General features: G+C 55.3%; 1 protein-coding gene across 1 annotated transcript in view; it reads right to left on the bottom strand.

The window, feature by feature from the left end:
• Positions 1 to 950: 950 nt before the first annotated feature.
• DDB1 (damage specific DNA binding protein 1) overlaps positions 951 to 16,596 on the bottom strand; it is a 36,736-nt gene continuing 21,090 nt past the window's right edge. Inside the window, exons 11-27 of the mRNA XM_056132075.1 lie at positions 14,175 to 14,250; positions 13,790 to 13,898; positions 12,137 to 12,315; positions 11,878 to 12,041; positions 11,684 to 11,791; positions 11,377 to 11,584; positions 10,091 to 10,186; positions 9,891 to 10,002; positions 8,551 to 8,674; positions 7,896 to 8,060; positions 7,276 to 7,370; positions 4,664 to 4,834; positions 4,291 to 4,400; positions 3,833 to 4,002; positions 3,627 to 3,729; positions 1,924 to 2,047; positions 951 to 1,401 (exon numbers count right to left, since the gene is read on the bottom strand). Coding sequence (XP_055988050.1) covers positions 1,318 to 1,401; positions 1,924 to 2,047; positions 3,627 to 3,729; positions 3,833 to 4,002; positions 4,291 to 4,400; positions 4,664 to 4,834; positions 7,276 to 7,370; positions 7,896 to 8,060; positions 8,551 to 8,674; positions 9,891 to 10,002; positions 10,091 to 10,186; positions 11,377 to 11,584; positions 11,684 to 11,791; positions 11,878 to 12,041; positions 12,137 to 12,315; positions 13,790 to 13,898; positions 14,175 to 14,250 — 2,198 coding nt within the window. The 3' untranslated portion in view covers positions 951 to 1,317. The remainder of the gene's footprint in view (positions 1,402 to 1,923; positions 2,048 to 3,626; positions 3,730 to 3,832; positions 4,003 to 4,290; positions 4,401 to 4,663; positions 4,835 to 7,275; positions 7,371 to 7,895; positions 8,061 to 8,550; positions 8,675 to 9,890; positions 10,003 to 10,090; positions 10,187 to 11,376; positions 11,585 to 11,683; positions 11,792 to 11,877; positions 12,042 to 12,136; positions 12,316 to 13,789; positions 13,899 to 14,174; positions 14,251 to 16,596) is intronic.

The following is a 16,596-nucleotide window of genomic DNA, read 5'->3' on the forward strand; positions in this document are numbered from 1 at the left end:
GTTGACACCAATGGTGGTGTTATTGGTGTTGGAACACTGCTCGCCTAAAATTCTTATATGAATAATTTTGTAGATGCAGGTGCCTTAATAAAAATTTTTTTAAAAAAAAGTTCAAATTTATTTTATTTTTTTTAACTTTTTTTTCCTTTTTGGGTCATACCTAGCGATGCACAGGGTGTGACCTGGTTCTGCACTTAGGAACTACTCCTGGAGGTGTTTGGAGGACCATATGGGGTGCTGGGAATCGAACCCGGGTCGGCCGTGTGCAAGGCAAATGCCCTACCCGCTATGCTATCTCTTCAGACCCAAAAAAGTCCAAATTTAAAAAAATAAAAAAGACTCCAAAGTGCATATCTCCTGGGAGGTGTGGGAGCAGCAAGGTGTGGGGACCCACTGGCCAGCCACTGCCCAGGAAGGCAGCCCGGCAGTCCCTGGCCCCAGCGGGTCACTGTGGAGGCAATGCAGCATCCAACGACAACCTGTTGGGATGACAAAATCTCATAAACCCCGAATCCCATCAACCTTGGGATCCCCCCAAACGGTGCCGAGGCCAGCAGAGGCCCAGAGGTCTTCCACCGCAGCATGCAGTGACGGGCACAGCTGTCACGGGAAAGGGACCATCCACGGAGCCTGGCCTCGAGTGCCTGAAGTCGCAGGAAGCAGAGCAGGAAGCAACAGATCTTCTTAGAGTCTACTTTATTTGGTAAAACTCAGAAACTAACAACCAATTCACGTCCCCCCACCGCCTTCCCTTGGAAGGAGGCGGTTCCCCAGAGACAGAGAGGCTGTGGCTTGGGGCTCATCTACCATCCCCGGGTTTTACACACGCGGACCCCAGAGCGCTCGGAGGCCATCGAAGAAAGTAAAAGGAAGCTCGCACCTCAAGGACAGCGACCCCCCCACCCCCAATCCCCGACCCCAGTCTCCCCACACGCCCGGCCCGAGCAGAGTGGCGGACAGTGCGGGAGCACAACACACTCACGCCCAGAGCTTCCCTCGGGCCCGAGCAGCAAAGCCCTCCCCGGGAAGAGGGCCGCGGGCCACACCCACGAGGCCGGTGGTCCGAGGTGACAGCGGGAATCCCGTGACTGGTATCAAGCCCAGGGGGAAGGATTTCACCGCCAGCCCACTGCCAGGTCTCCGGTGAACTGGTTTTAGTTCTAAGAAACCCCCATTCTCACAAAGGTGCCCCGTGGCTCCTGGGGCCGTGGCGGAGGGACAGGGTTCCCAAGGCGAAGACGCGGAGGGCAAGAGGGAGGAGAGCGGGTGGGCAAAGCCGTCAGGCGGGGCCGGGGCCCGGGGGCGCCGTGCCCGTGGCTAATGGATCCGTGTGAGCTCCTCCACCACCTTGATCAGGTCGTCGGCAGTGGCCTCACGCTTCATCCCGCTGCCGTCGTCGTACTGCAAGGCAGGGCAGGACCGTGAGGGCTGAGCGGGCACGCTCCGTTCCGGAGGGAGGGACCCACATTCACCCACCGCCCACCGCGCGCCGGGCCCCAGAGGCGACCCGTCCCTAGCACCAGCAACACCCAAGCTGGGAATGCCTCTTCCCAGCACAATCCCAGCGCGGCCTCCCCGCGCCAGACACGCCACTTGGGCTCTTGGACGAAAGGGAAGCGGTTCCGCGTTCCGCGGACCGGGCTGACCCCTCAGCAGGGTCAGGCGAGGTACAACATGAGGTTGCAGCGATAGTGCCTTGCACGCGGCCGATTGGGGTTCGATTCCCAGCATCCCATATGGTCCCCCGAGCACCGCCAGGAGTGATTCCTGGATGCATGAGGCAGGAGTGACCCCTGTGCATCGCTGGGTGTGACCCAAAATGCAAAATAATAATAATAATAATAAAAAAGAAGGGAGAGCCCGGAGTTCTGACGCTGCCCTGGCACGTCCTAGGACGGGCCTGAGCCGAGGCGCAGAGCTCACCTGCAGGTTTGCCACCACCTCCTGCATCTTGGGGCGGCTGATATCCAAGAAACTCTCGATCAAGTCTCCATCGATGAAGCCAGTGGCCGGCTCCGTCTTGCGCTCAGTATGGAAGGATCTCCAGGTGGCGGCGAGTTAAGGATGTGCCTCTATTCACAGCTCCCCTTCCCCTCGGCCAACCCCACCTCTGCCAAGACTAAGCTGAGGCAAGCAGCAGGGCGAGACCAGGAAACTAGTTTCTACCAGACCCCCCAAAATCACTGCTTTCTGGACCATCCTGGAGTTTAACGAAACACGGTTATTTGCTCCTACGCAAATTAGATAATCATGGGACCAGAGAGAGCTCCAGGGCAAGGGAACGTGGGCTTTGCACCCAGGATTCAGCATCATGAGCTGGAATCAACCCCAGCAGTGCCGGCTGCAGCTCCTCCGAAACGGAAGACTGAGTCAGCAGGAGAGAAAGCTGAACTGAGGCTTCCCAACACGCAGCCCGTATGATGGCTGGTGTCGAGCGGACGTGCAGGGTGTTTCCTGAGCCTGCAGGCCCGGGGAACACTCTTCTGAGCCCGTTTTCCATCTTTACAGCTTAACTGAGACAAGGCGCCCCCGCCAAGGACTTGGTAGTCAGCAAATCCCACACCACACCCTTCCACTGCCCTGCCTGTCTCCTCCGGACACGTGGCCCCGTAAAAACCCATCTCCCTGGGAGGGCCCCCAAACTGCCTTAATCTGCAGGATTCCAGCCAGTAGAATTTGGATTTGGTGCCGCCGAGAATTCCCTTCTCCCCCTGGAGGTACTGCTGCTAACCCACTAGTGAGGGGCCTCGGAAGTGGCTGCCGCCAGCCAACTCTGAAAGGAGGTACCCAAGGGTAGACCCCAATGCATGGGCTGCCGGGCGCCATCAGGAGACCCAGACGCAGACACAGGAATAGACGTGGGTGCCTCCGAGAGGGAGCAGCTGGAGCTGAGTGGTAAATACGTGACCAGGGCAGTACCGCACTTTCCTACACCGAACCGGAACCATTCCGTCAGAAAAGCTTATTCCCGGGCCGGAGGTCAGGACAGCAGGGAGGGCGCTGGCCTCGCACCAGCGAGAGTCAACCTAGGTTAGCTCTCTGGCACCTCATATGGTGCCCTGAGCCCCACAAGAAGGACACCTGAGGGGGCTGGAGTGATAACACAGCAGGTAGAGCCTTTGACTTGCATGCAGCCAACCCGGGTTCGATTCCCAGCATCCCATATGGTCCCCCAGCACCGCCAGTAGTTCCTGAGTGCAGAGCCAGGAGTAAACCCCGTGCATTGCTGGGTGTGACCCAAAAAGAAAAAAAAAAAAAAGAAGAGGGACACCTGAGTGTAGAGTCAGAGTAAGCCCTGGGCAGTGCTGGGTGTGGCAAAACACATACATTTAAAAAAATAATGATAAATAAAAAGGGGCTAGAGCGATAGCACAGTAGGTAGGGTGTTTGCCTTGCACGCGTCCGACCTGGGTTCGATTCCCAGCATCCCAGATAGTCCCCTGAGCACCTCCAGGGATAATTCCTGAATACAGAGTCAGGAGTGACCCCTGTGCATCACCGGGTGTGACCCCCCCAAAAAAAAAAATCAAGCTTGTTCCCCAAGCCCAGACAAGCCCCTTCCAAAGCCTTCAGCAGCAGCTTACGGTAACACGCTTCCCAGCTAGGGGCATCTCTGGCAAGGATATAAGGAGTGCTCGATCTTGCCCACGCTTTTGATGACTTTATTGAGCCGATTCTGCATGTCCAGCAGGAGGTTGTACCAGCTCTCCGACAGTGAGGTCACCAGCCCTGCAGTCACAGAGAGCATGCGCTGCAGACGGTGGCATCCGGCCCCCCTGCAGCTGCTCGGAACAGACACCACGAGGCCGGCCCGCTAGGAACGTGGTCTTACCGATCATGCCATTGACTGTGCCAAAGAGCACCGAGCCTTGGGTGGGGGTGGACGTCTCGCCCAGATTCTGCATGACCAGAGAGCCGTGGCAGAAGACATTGACGAACTCGCCCAGGTGGAAAAGCCCAACTTCCTGCAGGTGCTGCCGTTCCTCGTCGGTGGTGGCAGCGCTGAAAGGCAGTGAAATGTCACCGCCCGCCCCCGCCCCCACTGCATGCCTCTCTCTGAGTCCCTGAAGCAACCCCATGCTGAAAGCCTTGGGCCTCTGGAAGTCCAAGCTGCTACCCATTCTGCCACGGAGTCGCTCAAAGTGGCTGACTTTGTGGCTGTGATTCTCATGAGAAAAATCCCACCTCCGTGAAGAGAAAGCGCTTGGGTCCAAGAGGAAACCCACGGTCCTCGGCTGCCTCGGCCACCCGGAGGCCCCAGCCTCCCCGCCCCTTTCCCAGGCCACTCACCTGTCCTTCTGACACACAAACAAGTTAAACGCATTCTCGGCCCCCAGGAAATTGTCATCATCCAAGATTTCCACAGCGCTCATCCAGTTGGGGTTAAAGTCTCGTGCGATCTTCAGACAGACAAGGGGCAACAAGAAAAGGCCGGTCAGCAGCGCACAGGGCAGCCAGTGCCCGTGTTCGAGGAATGCCATCCCCGGAGTCTGGCCACTGCAGGTCACTTAGCTGCAGTGACGAGTTCAGTTTTCCCGTCTTTCCACGCAGCTCACCGCTGCGGTAACACACTTCCGCCCACCCGCCCTGGGATGACAATCCCTCACCACAAGACACAACGCCCGCAGGGGCCGCAGCTCCAGCAAGACGCTGGCCCACCCACCTCTTCGAAGTTGCCCTCCATCGGCTTGTAGGCAAGCAGCAGCACGGAGCGCATCAGGTCGCCCACCAGGATGAAGTCGCCCTTGGTCTTCAGGTAGAGGGCCATGATGTTGTTGTAGTGATTGCACTCGGTGCGCAGCTCCTTCTCCGTGGTCCACTCGTATAGCCGCACCTGTGCAGGACGGGCCATCTCTCAACCCGGAACATCTCGGAATGACATTCCCACCCCCGGGACCCCCATTTCCTTGAGGGCAATGTGGGGGCAGGGGGGGATACTTGGAGGAAGATGTCCTGGCACACCCTTCAGAGTGCAGGGGGTTCTACCCACAGCCTCTGCACAGACAGACAGACACTGAAGGACAGAAGAAGGTCAGCCACAATCCCCCCAGGGCGTTTAAGGAACCCCAACGCCACAAACTCAGACTCCAAGAGTCATCCGCAGTAACAGCCAGGTCTAGTGCCCTCCACTGACTGGTCAACAGAGTCTAGAACATCCCTGGGTGAAGCCAGCCTCGCTGGGCATCAACAGCTTCACCTCCCAAAGCTACCCTGAGCACCACAGGGAGAGCTTAAACACACACACACACACACACACACACACACACACACACACACAAATAAGCTCAGACACGACCACAAACACAAGACTCCCAAGTATACCCTAATAGGTCCCAGACAGTCATGACCCAATACTGCAGCCACTAGCCAACATCAACGGAGAGAATTTAGGTGACCTCATCCAGACTTTCAGCTTAAAATTATAATCTTATTTTTATTTGCTTTTGGGGTCACATCTGGCAGTAGTCAGGGGCAACTCCCAACTCTGGGGTCACACCCAGCAGTGCTCAGGAGATCAAACAAGCAGGGCAGGAGATCAAACTGGGCCATGCACATGCTCCCTGTACTATGTCCCCAGGACCAATGAATGAAAATGCATAAACAATCGCAGAGCCATCAAGCGAAAAGCTTTCTTTAAGGGACTAGAGCTGTAGTACAGTGAATAGGGCGTTTGCCCTTGCACACGGCTGCTCTGGGTTCCATCCCGGACAACCCATATGGAGCGCGAGCCCACCATGAATGACCCCTGAGCGCAGAGCCAGGCACAAGTCCTGAGCATTGCTCACATGATCCAAAACCAAAACCAAAAGTTCTCTTCATATTCACTTCCCCTCTTGGTACCTTTCATAAATTACACCAGGCACTGTGAAACTCTACAACGCAGTTCTTGCTGAATTCATTGGAGCATGAAAACTAATTTAAAAAAAAGAATACCGCCCCGGGGTGTTAAGAGGCTAGAATGCGTAAGGCACCTGTCGTGCACACAATTGTCCCTTGACCCAAGTTCAATCCTCAAACCCTGTATGGTTGGTTCCCTGAGCCCCGACAACAGTGATTCCTGAGCACAGAGCCAGGAATAAGCCCCAAGCATCAACTGGGTGTGGCCACCAAACCAAACCAAACCAAACCAAACCTGCCCTTTCCCCCCCAACCCCCAGCCCCTGCCGGCTCCATCACATATGACCCTGGGGGTCCCAGCACAGCCAGGCCCAAGCCGCAAGTTAGCACCAGGCCCAATCACTGACCTAGCAAGCAACACTGGGCAAGAATCACCAGGCTTGCCTCCCCCAGTTCCTGAGTACCTCTTGGGAGCACCCCACACCTTTTATTTTTGAGCCACACTAGGTGGTGCTTTGGGGGACCACCATATGGGCTGCTGGGGACCGAACCCAGGTCGGCCATGTGCACCTTACCCACTATAGGATCTCTCCAGTCACCGTATTTTTTTAAATGAGGGAGCAAACGGTCTCCTGGCAGAGAAACATGGAACACCGCGTTAAGACTAGCATTCCAGGGATGTGCTTCTGGCAATACGGCGAAGCTCATTTGTGCCACAGGAATGAAATCTTACAGCACAACACACTGTGTGCAGGGGCACCAGCTCAATCCCCCCGGCAGTGAGGATCTCCGACTCACATGAGGCCCTGCCTCAAAAGCATGAGTTCGACTTCGCCAGGTCCCACAGGCATGGGCATGAGCTGCACTGCCAGTGACCCCTGGCGTCAGGAGCTATTTCCAGGGGTTGGCGAGCAAGGCCAGAAAAAGCACTGCAACCCAAGTGATGAGCATGCCTGGCCGGCACCGCAGTGACCCCCAGCAAGCACTGCAAGCACAGCGGGTGGGGCCCTGGCAAGTATGAGTGCGAGCATCATACTAAAGGAGATTGTATCTCAGCGAGCACCAAAGCGAAGTGTGCAAGCACACGATCGGATAGCCAGCTCCCTGTGAGCAGCAGATGGGTGTGCAACACCACCGACAAAACAGCAATAGGGTGTGGGGACGGTAAGAAACAAACACAGGGGCTGGAGTGATAGCACAGCGGGTAGGGCATTTGCCTTGCACACAGCCGACCCAGGTTCGATTCCCAGCATCCCATATGGTCCCCTGAGCGCCGCCAGGAATGATTCCTGAGTGCAGAGCCAGGAGTGACCCCTGAGCATCGCCGTGTGTGAGAAACAAACACAACGACACACACAGCCCCCGGAAACCCCCCAGACGTGTGTTCTGCCCGGGCTGGCTAGCGGCCTGAGGCCTGGTGCCAGGGGAGGGCCTCACCGTGCTGTTGATGCTGGCTAACAGCTTCCCATTAAACTCCACCATCGAGTACACGGCCCCCTTCACCTCCTTCTCGGCCACGGTCTGCAGCTTTCCTGGGGGGAGAGGAGAGAGAACTCCTGAGTCCCCCTCGGGAGCCCACGCGCGCCCCCACCTGCCCTGCGCCCCAGTTCCTGCCGCCGAAGCGCCTGCCTAGAAACAAACACGTCACTGTCCTGGGCGGGTCTGTGGGCCCCCGGCCATGTGCAATGACCAGACGGTGTCCAGACCTGCAGCCAATCCGCTCAGGGCAGACCTTCCCTTCGGGGGCCTGACAGCTGGTCTTCAGGGGAGATGATTATAAACAGAAAACTGAACACAAAATGCTGAAGTTGGACAGAGGACCTGAATGGCTGAGCCGCCCAAGACAACTCTAGGGTTGCACATAGTCCTGCAACAAGGTTTCCTCTGCCAAAATGAAAGAAATGAAATACTGACATTTCACTTATGACTCTGCTCACCCTCCCTGAAACTCAACCCCCCAAAGGTGTAAGAGGAAACGGCTCTTTCGCAAGTTAATTCACCCCCGTTTCCCTTTCCCAACAGCCGAGCGTCCTGAAAGCCGGCCTCACGCCACCTACCATCCGAGTACTGAAAGACCACAATCCGGCCCTGCTTGGGCTCCGCCTCCTCGGGGTACACCATGGCTGTGCCCACGATGAAGTAGGTGTTGGGGTCTTTGCCCAACTTGCAGGAAACCAGGCTGAGGGCATACTCGTTCTGCAGAAACTGGTGGGCGTGAAGGACTAGAAGGAGAACAGCAGAGAGTGACTGGCTGCATTCCCTGAGGCGCCTCCTCCTTCGTTTCTGAGGCCTAGGGCCCGGCTCAAAGCAGAGCACTGGTCCCCGCCAGCCCCTGGCTCCAAGCGTGCCCCCCATCAGCCTGGGACAACCTGAGGAGGCACCACAAGCCCCAATCATGGCCAAGTCGGGTGCCCACCCCTTGCACCTCTCCTGGGACGAACGTGGGATGTTTTTGGGTTTTTTTTTTTTTTTGTCACACCCAGAGATGCTCAGGGGTTCCTTCTGGCCCTGCACTCAGGAATTACTCCTGGAGGTGCCTGGGGGACCACATGGGATGCCGGGGATGGAACCCGGGTCGGCGGCATGTAAGGCAAGCGCCCTACCCGCTGTCCTATCGCTCTGGCCCCTGTTCTCCTAACTCGGGACGGTCTCAGAGTCTGTAGCGCCTTGTCTGGGGGTCCCGGAGAGTGCCAAGAGGGCGGGCATGTGCACCTTCGAAGGTGTGCTGGTCGATGATGAGCAGGTTGTGGACCTCCACCTCTTCTCCAAAGGAGGTCTCGTGGGGGGCGGTGCTGCTGGAGAAGAGCTTGCTGGAGCTGACGCTGCTGGAGAGGGCCTGGGACAGACAGGGCAGAGGGTGCATCAGGGTCAGGCCCGGGAGCCCGGGGGAATCAGGCGCACTCCCAAGGCTTCTGGCCCTTACGGAGCGCAGGCGGCTCCAATCCCCTGTGGAGACAACACCCAGGAATCGGGCCATCCAATGGGGGCGAAATGAGGCCAAGACGAACGAGGTTCAGCTCTCAAGGAAGAGCAAGGAGCACTGAAAAGACAACGCAGGGCGGGAGACAGCCCCAAAAGGCTGCAGCAGGGCACCAGAGCCACAGTACAGCAAGGAGGGCGTTAGCCTTGCAGGTTCGATCCCCAGCATCCCATATGGTCCCTCAAGCACCACCAGAAGTAATTCCAGAGTGCAGAGCCAGGAGTAGCCCCTGAGCACCGCTGAGTGTGCCCCAAAAGACAAAATAAATAAATAAATAAATAAATAAAAGCTGCTCCACTCGTGTAAATCCCTGGTCTGATCCTGGCAGCACATCGTCCCCCAAACACTGCCAAGTGTGACCCAAAAGCCAAAATGGGAAAGTCCTACTCCAAGAAGTCCGATTCGAAGGGCCCGAGAGCTGGAAAGGCCGAGCCGACAAGTGATTCCCAAGGCTCAGCTCTTCCCTCCACCTAGTCCGCTGTGTACAGCTCTAATAGCCTCATTTTGCAAGTGAAAAACGGAATTTTCAACTTTACCAAAGGCACCCAGCTACGACAAACCTTGAAACCAGGCCTGACTCCAAGTCCCACACCGTTACCTATCATGCTACCGAGCCTCATTAATGACAGGCCCTCCTCCCCCAGACACAAAGCACCCAAACTAATGATGAGAAAATTCTTCTCAAAGTCTGGAGCGATAGCACAGTGGGTAGGGTGTTTGCCCTGCATGCGGCTGACCCGGGTTCGATTCCCAGCATCCCACAGGGTCCCCCGAGTACCGCCAGGAGTAATTTCTGAGTGCATGAGCCAGGAGTGACCCCTGTGCATCACTGGGTGTGACCCAAAAAGCACCTCCCCCCCAAAATAAAATAAATATTCTCCTCAGCCTCCCCATTCAGCTCGCTGCCCTTCTGTAGGCAAGGAAGCTGGACGGCGGTCAGCTCTGCCCACCCATTTCCGGCTGCCTCTGAGACAGCTGTGCTGCCAACACGAGGTTGGGCCTGCCGACAGGTCACTCTCCGCCTTTACAGAGAAGTGCCCCTACTCCCGTGCCCTCTGCGGCCCACCCTCACCTGGGTGCTGGCGCTGGGCCTCAGAGCAGTCGTGCCCCCACTGGTATCCTGGACCTCAATGCGGCTGGAAAGGACCCCAAAGCACTGCGACACTTCCTGGTAGCAGATCTTCCTAGAGGACACCACAGACGAAGGAGCTCAGACCCGCAGCAGGGCCTGGCCCAGGCCGCCACCCCGCCAGCTCCCCGCCCCGCCCGCACCTGGGAGACTCATAGAGGGGAACCGTGCGGATGTGCAGCTTCTGGATCTCGTCGATGGTGCCGATGGTGAGGGTGCTGTTGTTGGCCAGGGCCAGGCTGGAAGAAAGAGGCAGAATTTAGATGAAGGAGCCACGAGAAGGAGAGGCCGAGGGAACTCCCCAGAGGGCGGGAGAGCCAGGGCCGGCTTCTCAACCCAGCACCAGCTGAGGAGACGAAACATTCTGAGGCCTGGGCCCTTCCCCAGATTTATTTCATTGGTCTGGGGGTGGGCTGGAGCGATAGCACAGTGGGTAGGGCGTTTGCCTTGCACGCGGCCAACATGGCCGACCCGAGTTCAATTCCTCTGCCCCTCTCGGAGAGCCCGGCAAGCTACCCAGAGTATCTCGCCCGCATGGCAGAGCCTGGCAAGCTCCCCGTGACATATTCGATATGCTAAACACACTTAACAATTGTCACAATGGAGACGTTACTGGGCCCACTCGAGCAAATCGATGAACAATGGGAGGACAGTGACAGTGACCGATCTGGGGGTGTCAAGGATGACAGTTTTCCATCTAACGCATATGTGCGTTAGAATCTGGAACAGTGGTGTTTCTGTTTTTGTTGGTTTTTTTTTTCTGGGGGGGTGCAGAGGGCGGGGATATTGGGCCATACCCAGAGGTGCTCAGGGGCTACTTCTGGCTCTGTGCTGAAGAGTCACGTCTTGGTGGCAGGACTTTAGGGGCCACTTACTGTGGATCAAGCTAGGGTTGGCTACATGCGGGGCCAATGACTGAATTCCTCTGTTACCTTTCCAGCCCACCAGAGCAGCGATTCTAACTATCACCTACCTAAAGAGTTCTGACAATGGGGCCAGAGCAATAGCACAGCGGGGAGGGCGTTTGCCTTGCACGCAGCCAACCCGGGCTCGATTTCCGGCATCCCATATGGTCCCCTGAGCACCGCCAGGGATAATTCCTGAGCACAGAGCCAGGAGTAACCCCTGTGCATTGCCAGGTATGACTCAAAAAGAAAAAAAAAAAAAGAGTTCTGACTCTTACCCACAACACCTAAGAGAATTGCTAAAATAGCAATTTTATTTTATTTTCCTAAAATAGCAATTCGAGGGTCCTACTTCTACTCACTGAGACCCTGGGGAGTGGGGAAACACAAATCACTCTGAAAAAGCTTCTAGCTCTATTTCCAGTGGGCAGGCGGAGAAGCTCCGTTTCGGATATTTAACGCCACTGACGCTGGGAAAAGAGCACAGGCATGGGGCGGAGGCCGCGGGAAACCGAGAGGCCCACCTGTCGGGGTAGCCATCGGAGTTGAGGGGGCACATGTAGTTGACTTCCTTGAGGTTGACGTTGGAGAAGACCAACTTGTGGTTGCTGCTGTAGATGACAGTGGGGCGGTCAGAGCAAGCAAAGACGTTGGTGGTAGAAAGAGAACGGAACGTTCTCAGAACGGTGGGCTGGGTGCCCAGAGTCACCTTCTTGCGGTCGCTCAACAGGCCTACGGAAAGAGGAGCCCCGAGGAGAGGGAGGAGAGATGAGATGGTGACACGCTGCTGGCTGGGGAAAGGGCCAAGACCGTGCCCGGCGCCACCCTCACCTGTCTCCACACTCAGTCCGAAGTAGAAGAGGGCCCCATCTCCCAAGGCACAAAGGAGGTAGTGGCTACTCTCGAAGGTGGTCATCAAAATGGACCGAGGGATGATCTCTGCGGGGGAAAGGGCATCGTGAGGTTTGTCTTCCGAAGTCAGTCGCCCTCCGACCCCAGCCCGGGGGCCTTAACGAGGCACCGACCTCCACCGAGCATCTCCTTGTGCAAGAGTTCAAAGGAGGGCAGCTTCAAAATCCGGGCCGAGATGTCGGTCCAGAGGCCGATGGCACAGAGAGGCGACATGCCATTGCTCTCTCCCAAGGGGGTGATGTCCAAGCAGGCCACCTCGTGCTCCATCTCCGTGTGGCTGAACAAAGAGGGACATGGCGGGAGGAGGGGGCGAGATAGCCGAGCCGCCCCCCCGGGGACGGGGGAGGGACAGGGCAGGGGACGAGCACACACCTGACCTGCCGGAGCTCCTGAGGATGGATCTGCAGGTAGTAGAGCGCCCTGCCCACGGCCACCACCACCTGGCAGCTGTTGCAGGACGCCACGCTGATGTTCTTGCCCTGCGGCTCTTTCCACTCGCTCACCAGGGCCTTGGGTTCTTGAGAGACCAACCGCACAGACGCCGACGTGATCTGGGGAGGAGAAAACGACACTGGGCTCCTGCAGGGATCGCCAGGGAAGCGAGAGGTGGTCGAGGCCGCCCTAGGAGTGCCCGGAAAGTCACTCCTCTCCTGCCAGAGATCTCGATTCATCCCAGCCGGTGCCGCTTCTAGACGAAGCCCTGAGGGCTGGCCTAAAGCTATTCTGACACTTTCTGTACCTAAAGTCAGACAAAACGGCCAGTTTCATTCTTACTAAGGTTGAGGCAACACAAACACTGACAGTAGTAAGTGTTACCGTAATAAGGAAGGACGACCCGGTGATGAGCAGCTCTTCTCAGTCCAAAGAGATCAGAATGGGCCGGAGAAAGTCTAACGGACTGGGCGAATACTCTGAGCACAGGAGGCAGAGGATGAATTCCTGACATGGCAGGGGCCCCTGATCAGTGCCAGGAGTGACTCCTGAGCACAGAGCCAGAAGTTAAGCCCTGAGCACTGCCGTGATGGCTATTGTCCCAAGACAGACACAGACACACACATACATAGAATGGATTGGTTAATCCAATCTGACTTCCTAAAATATCTACGTTCTTGGGGGTGGATGGTACCATTAGTACTATTTTCCCCCTTCTTTATGTTTTCTGATACCTTCCCCCCAAAATGGGGGGTCCACACCCCACAGTGCTCAGGGCGTAATCCTGGCTCTGCACTCAGGGATCACTCCTGGCAGTGGTGGGGGAACCATATGGGGTTTCAGGAATTAAAGCCAGGTCAGTCATACACAAGACAAGCAACCTACCTGCTGTGCTGTATCTCCAGCCCCTGACATTTTCCAATTTTTTTTTTTTAACAAATAACTATGCACTACAGTTACAAGCGAAGAAAGCGTCTAAGTACTTGCTAAAACAGTATTCCAGTGGAGTTCATGCCCAATTCAATCAGCCTAATCAATGGTTGAATAAATAGCAATACTCCTACATTTAAAAAAAAAGTATGGGGCTGGAGAGATAGCACAGCGGGTAGGGCGTTTGCCTTGCATGCGGCCAACCCAGGTTCGATTCTTGGCATCCCATATGGTCCCCTGAGCACCACCAGGAGTAACTCCTAAGTGCAGAGCCAGGAGTAACCCCTGTGCATCACCAGATGTGACGCAAAAATAAATAAATAAATATAAATTTTAAAAAAAGTATTCCAAATTAACAGCTGTGTATACACACACACAATGACAATCACTCTAGGGTAAAAAAGAAAATACAGTACTATATTTGAGTCTAGATTTACACTCTCTAAGCTCTCTAGTTTAGAGAGAAAACACAAAGCTTGGGGTGAATGGCAACCAAGTGTTTTCCTTTCGAGCAGGGGATTATCAGCCAAGTTTAACTTCTTTCTAGAATAGCTGCTCCGTTCCCATCCCTACAAAGTGACTGTCTAAAAAGAAAATCCATCAGCACTCCACTGCCAGCCAGATTCACTTCCGGCCCGCTGCTGCCCTTTCTCAGGTCAGTACCTGGATAAGCTGCTGGTGAGCCACATTGCCACAGAAGAAAGTCTGCTGGTCATCCACAAAGCCCATCAGTTCCGTCTCTTCCACCTCCTCTCCGTTCAGCATGAGCACTCTAGAGCGGAGCGAGAGGCCCCGTCAGCCAGCCAGCCACCCACTCCAACCTCCATGCGTGCACCCACAACTAAAACCCATCTTTATTTTTTTTTTCTTTTTGGGTCACACGCGGCAATGCACAGGGGTTACTCCTGGCTCCTGCACTCAGGAATGACTCCTGGAGGTGCTCGGGGGACACTATGGGATGCTGAGGATCAAACCCGGGTCGGCCACGTGCAAGGCAAGCACCCTTCCCGCTGTGCTATCGCTCCAGTCCCCACCCAACTCATCTTACCTTGTCTGGCCCACGAAAGAGAGCACCAAAGTGTCGTCAGTCTCCCGGGTCGGATCAGACCGAAGGGGCCACAGGCCTGGAACAAGAACCAAGGCTTAAGACCCACACTCCAGGCCAGCGCTCACGTCACCGGAAGAGGCAGGATGACCCACAGAGGGACGAGAACTTTGAAGTCCGTCCTGAGCTGGAATGCCCACCCTCAAGCCCTGCCTCTACAACCCAACTCCCAAGCAGGAATCACTAACAGTTTCCTGTTTATCCTTCTAATGCTTAATTTTGAGGTACCTAGCAAAGATTGTATTTGCACGTAATCTGTGTTACACGCAAATACCAAATGAAAGATTCCGATACGCTACTCATCACTTATCTTATGCTATCCTTTTTCACACTTTCAGGGGCAGCGCCCTGGTTACAACAGTTCCTCCTTGTCTGTTTGGGGGGTGGGGTGGGAGGCATTTGAGCTCTGGGCCATTCCTAGCTCTGTGCTCAGGACTGACTGACCCCTGGCAGCCCTCAGGGGGACAGTGTGTAGGGGTGGGGATCAAGCCTAGGTCAGCCAGATGCAAGGCAAGTGCCTAAACTACTGAACTATCTCCAGCCCGCCACACAAAGAAGAAAAAAACTACAGAATTCTTCAGAGTCTAAACTTGGGGCAGGCTGGGCCAGGACGATAACACAAACACGTGCTTTGCGATGCGGGAGGCGCAGATACAATCTGAGCTCTGACCTGGTACTTGAACAACACTAGAGCCCTCTTCTGAGCACCCAGCAGGGAACGGCCCTGAGCACTGCCAGGTGCGACCCCCAAAACGATAACAAACTTGAGGGCGGTCAACACTGAAAGGAGAGGGGCTGGAGCGATAGCACAGCGGGTAGGGCGTTTGTTTGCCGTGCATGTAGCCAACCCGAGTTTGATTGATTCCTAGTATTCCATATGGTCCCCTGAGCACCGCCAGGAGTAATTCCTGAGTACAGAGCCAGGAGTAACCCCCGAGCATCGTCGGTGTGACCCAAAAAGCACAAAAAACAAAAAACAACATAAAACAAAACAAAACAAAACAAAGAAACAATGAAAGGAGAAACTGCTTCACAGTCTGAATGGCTGCTTCCCTGGCCCCGCCACCATGATCCCTGCTCCCAGTAACTATCCCCCTGAGCCGTGGCAGGTCCCCGTCTATACTCAGTCTGTAGATGGATCCGTTATGTTCCTATTGGTGGACACTTTTATGGTATTCAGCTCTAAAAGATAACGCCACAATAATAACCTTGTACTTCTGTCATTTTTATACACAGGAAGGTCTGTGGACAGATGCTCAGAATTGCTGGGTGGATGCTTGGATGGATGCCGAATAGAATTTAGGAAGATGAGGCAGTGCCTGCGTCTTCCCTCACTGCCTCCCCAACGGGGTAAGTTCTCAAACTTACGATTTTGATCTTCGTGGAAAGAATGGGCATCACTGGGCTGAAGAGACATACAGAGGGTAAGGCGCTTGCCATGCACACGGCCAATCTGGGTTTCAATGCCCAGCACTGCTTATGGTCCCCGAGCCCTGCCGGAAGTGACCACTGAGCAGAGCCAGGACTCACCTCCGAGCACTGCCAAGTGTGGCCCCCAAAATTAAATAAAATCCCAACGAATGTTACCATAAAAAGCAAAGTTTAAAAACATAGAATAGGGGCTGTAGCAATAGCACAGCAGGTAAGGCATTTGCCTTGCACGCAGCCAACATGGCCGACACAGGTTCGATTCCCAGCATCCCATATGGTCCCCGAAGCACCGCCAGGAGTGATTCCTGAGTGCATGAGCCAGAAGTAACCCCTGAGCATGGCCGGGTGTGACCAAAAAAAAAAAACCCACATAGAATAATGGTACCACTCTTCAGCTGTGACTTGACTTTAATTTTTTTAATTAGAAGTGAATACTGTGACCTATCTATTCGTGCCCTGGTCAATTTGAGAACAGGAAATTTGGCGAACCTTCTAGAACTTCTGGTACCTAAGCACCCATTTCCTTAAGAACTGCCAGAGTGGCCAGGGGAATTCCCACCAAGCAGTGTTGCACCCTTGGGTTCTCACACTGAATATTCTGCCCAGCTGGGGGAGACGCAGGTGCAGGTGACATCAAGAGTCACCCTGAACTCTTCGTATAAATCAAGACCAGCCTCTGTCTTGTTTGGCTCTGTGCTTGGGGGCTAAGGCTCGGGTTGTTCCTGGAGCACAGGGATCCATGCTGTGCTAAAACTGAACTTAGGGGCTGGAGCGATAGCACAGCGGGTAGGGCGTTTGCCTTGCACGCAGCCAACAGGGCCGACACAGGTTCGATTCCCAGCATCCCATATGGTCCCCTGAACACAGGCAGGAGCCAGGAGTAACCCGAGCATCGCCAGGCGTGACCCAAAAAGAAAAAAAAAAAAAAGAACTG

Source organism: Sorex fumeus, unplaced genomic scaffold, assembly GCF_029834395.1.
Source record: "Sorex fumeus unplaced genomic scaffold, SorFum_2.1 ptg000093l, whole genome shotgun sequence".
NCBI classification, from domain to species: domain Eukaryota; kingdom Metazoa; phylum Chordata; class Mammalia; order Eulipotyphla; family Soricidae; genus Sorex; species Sorex fumeus.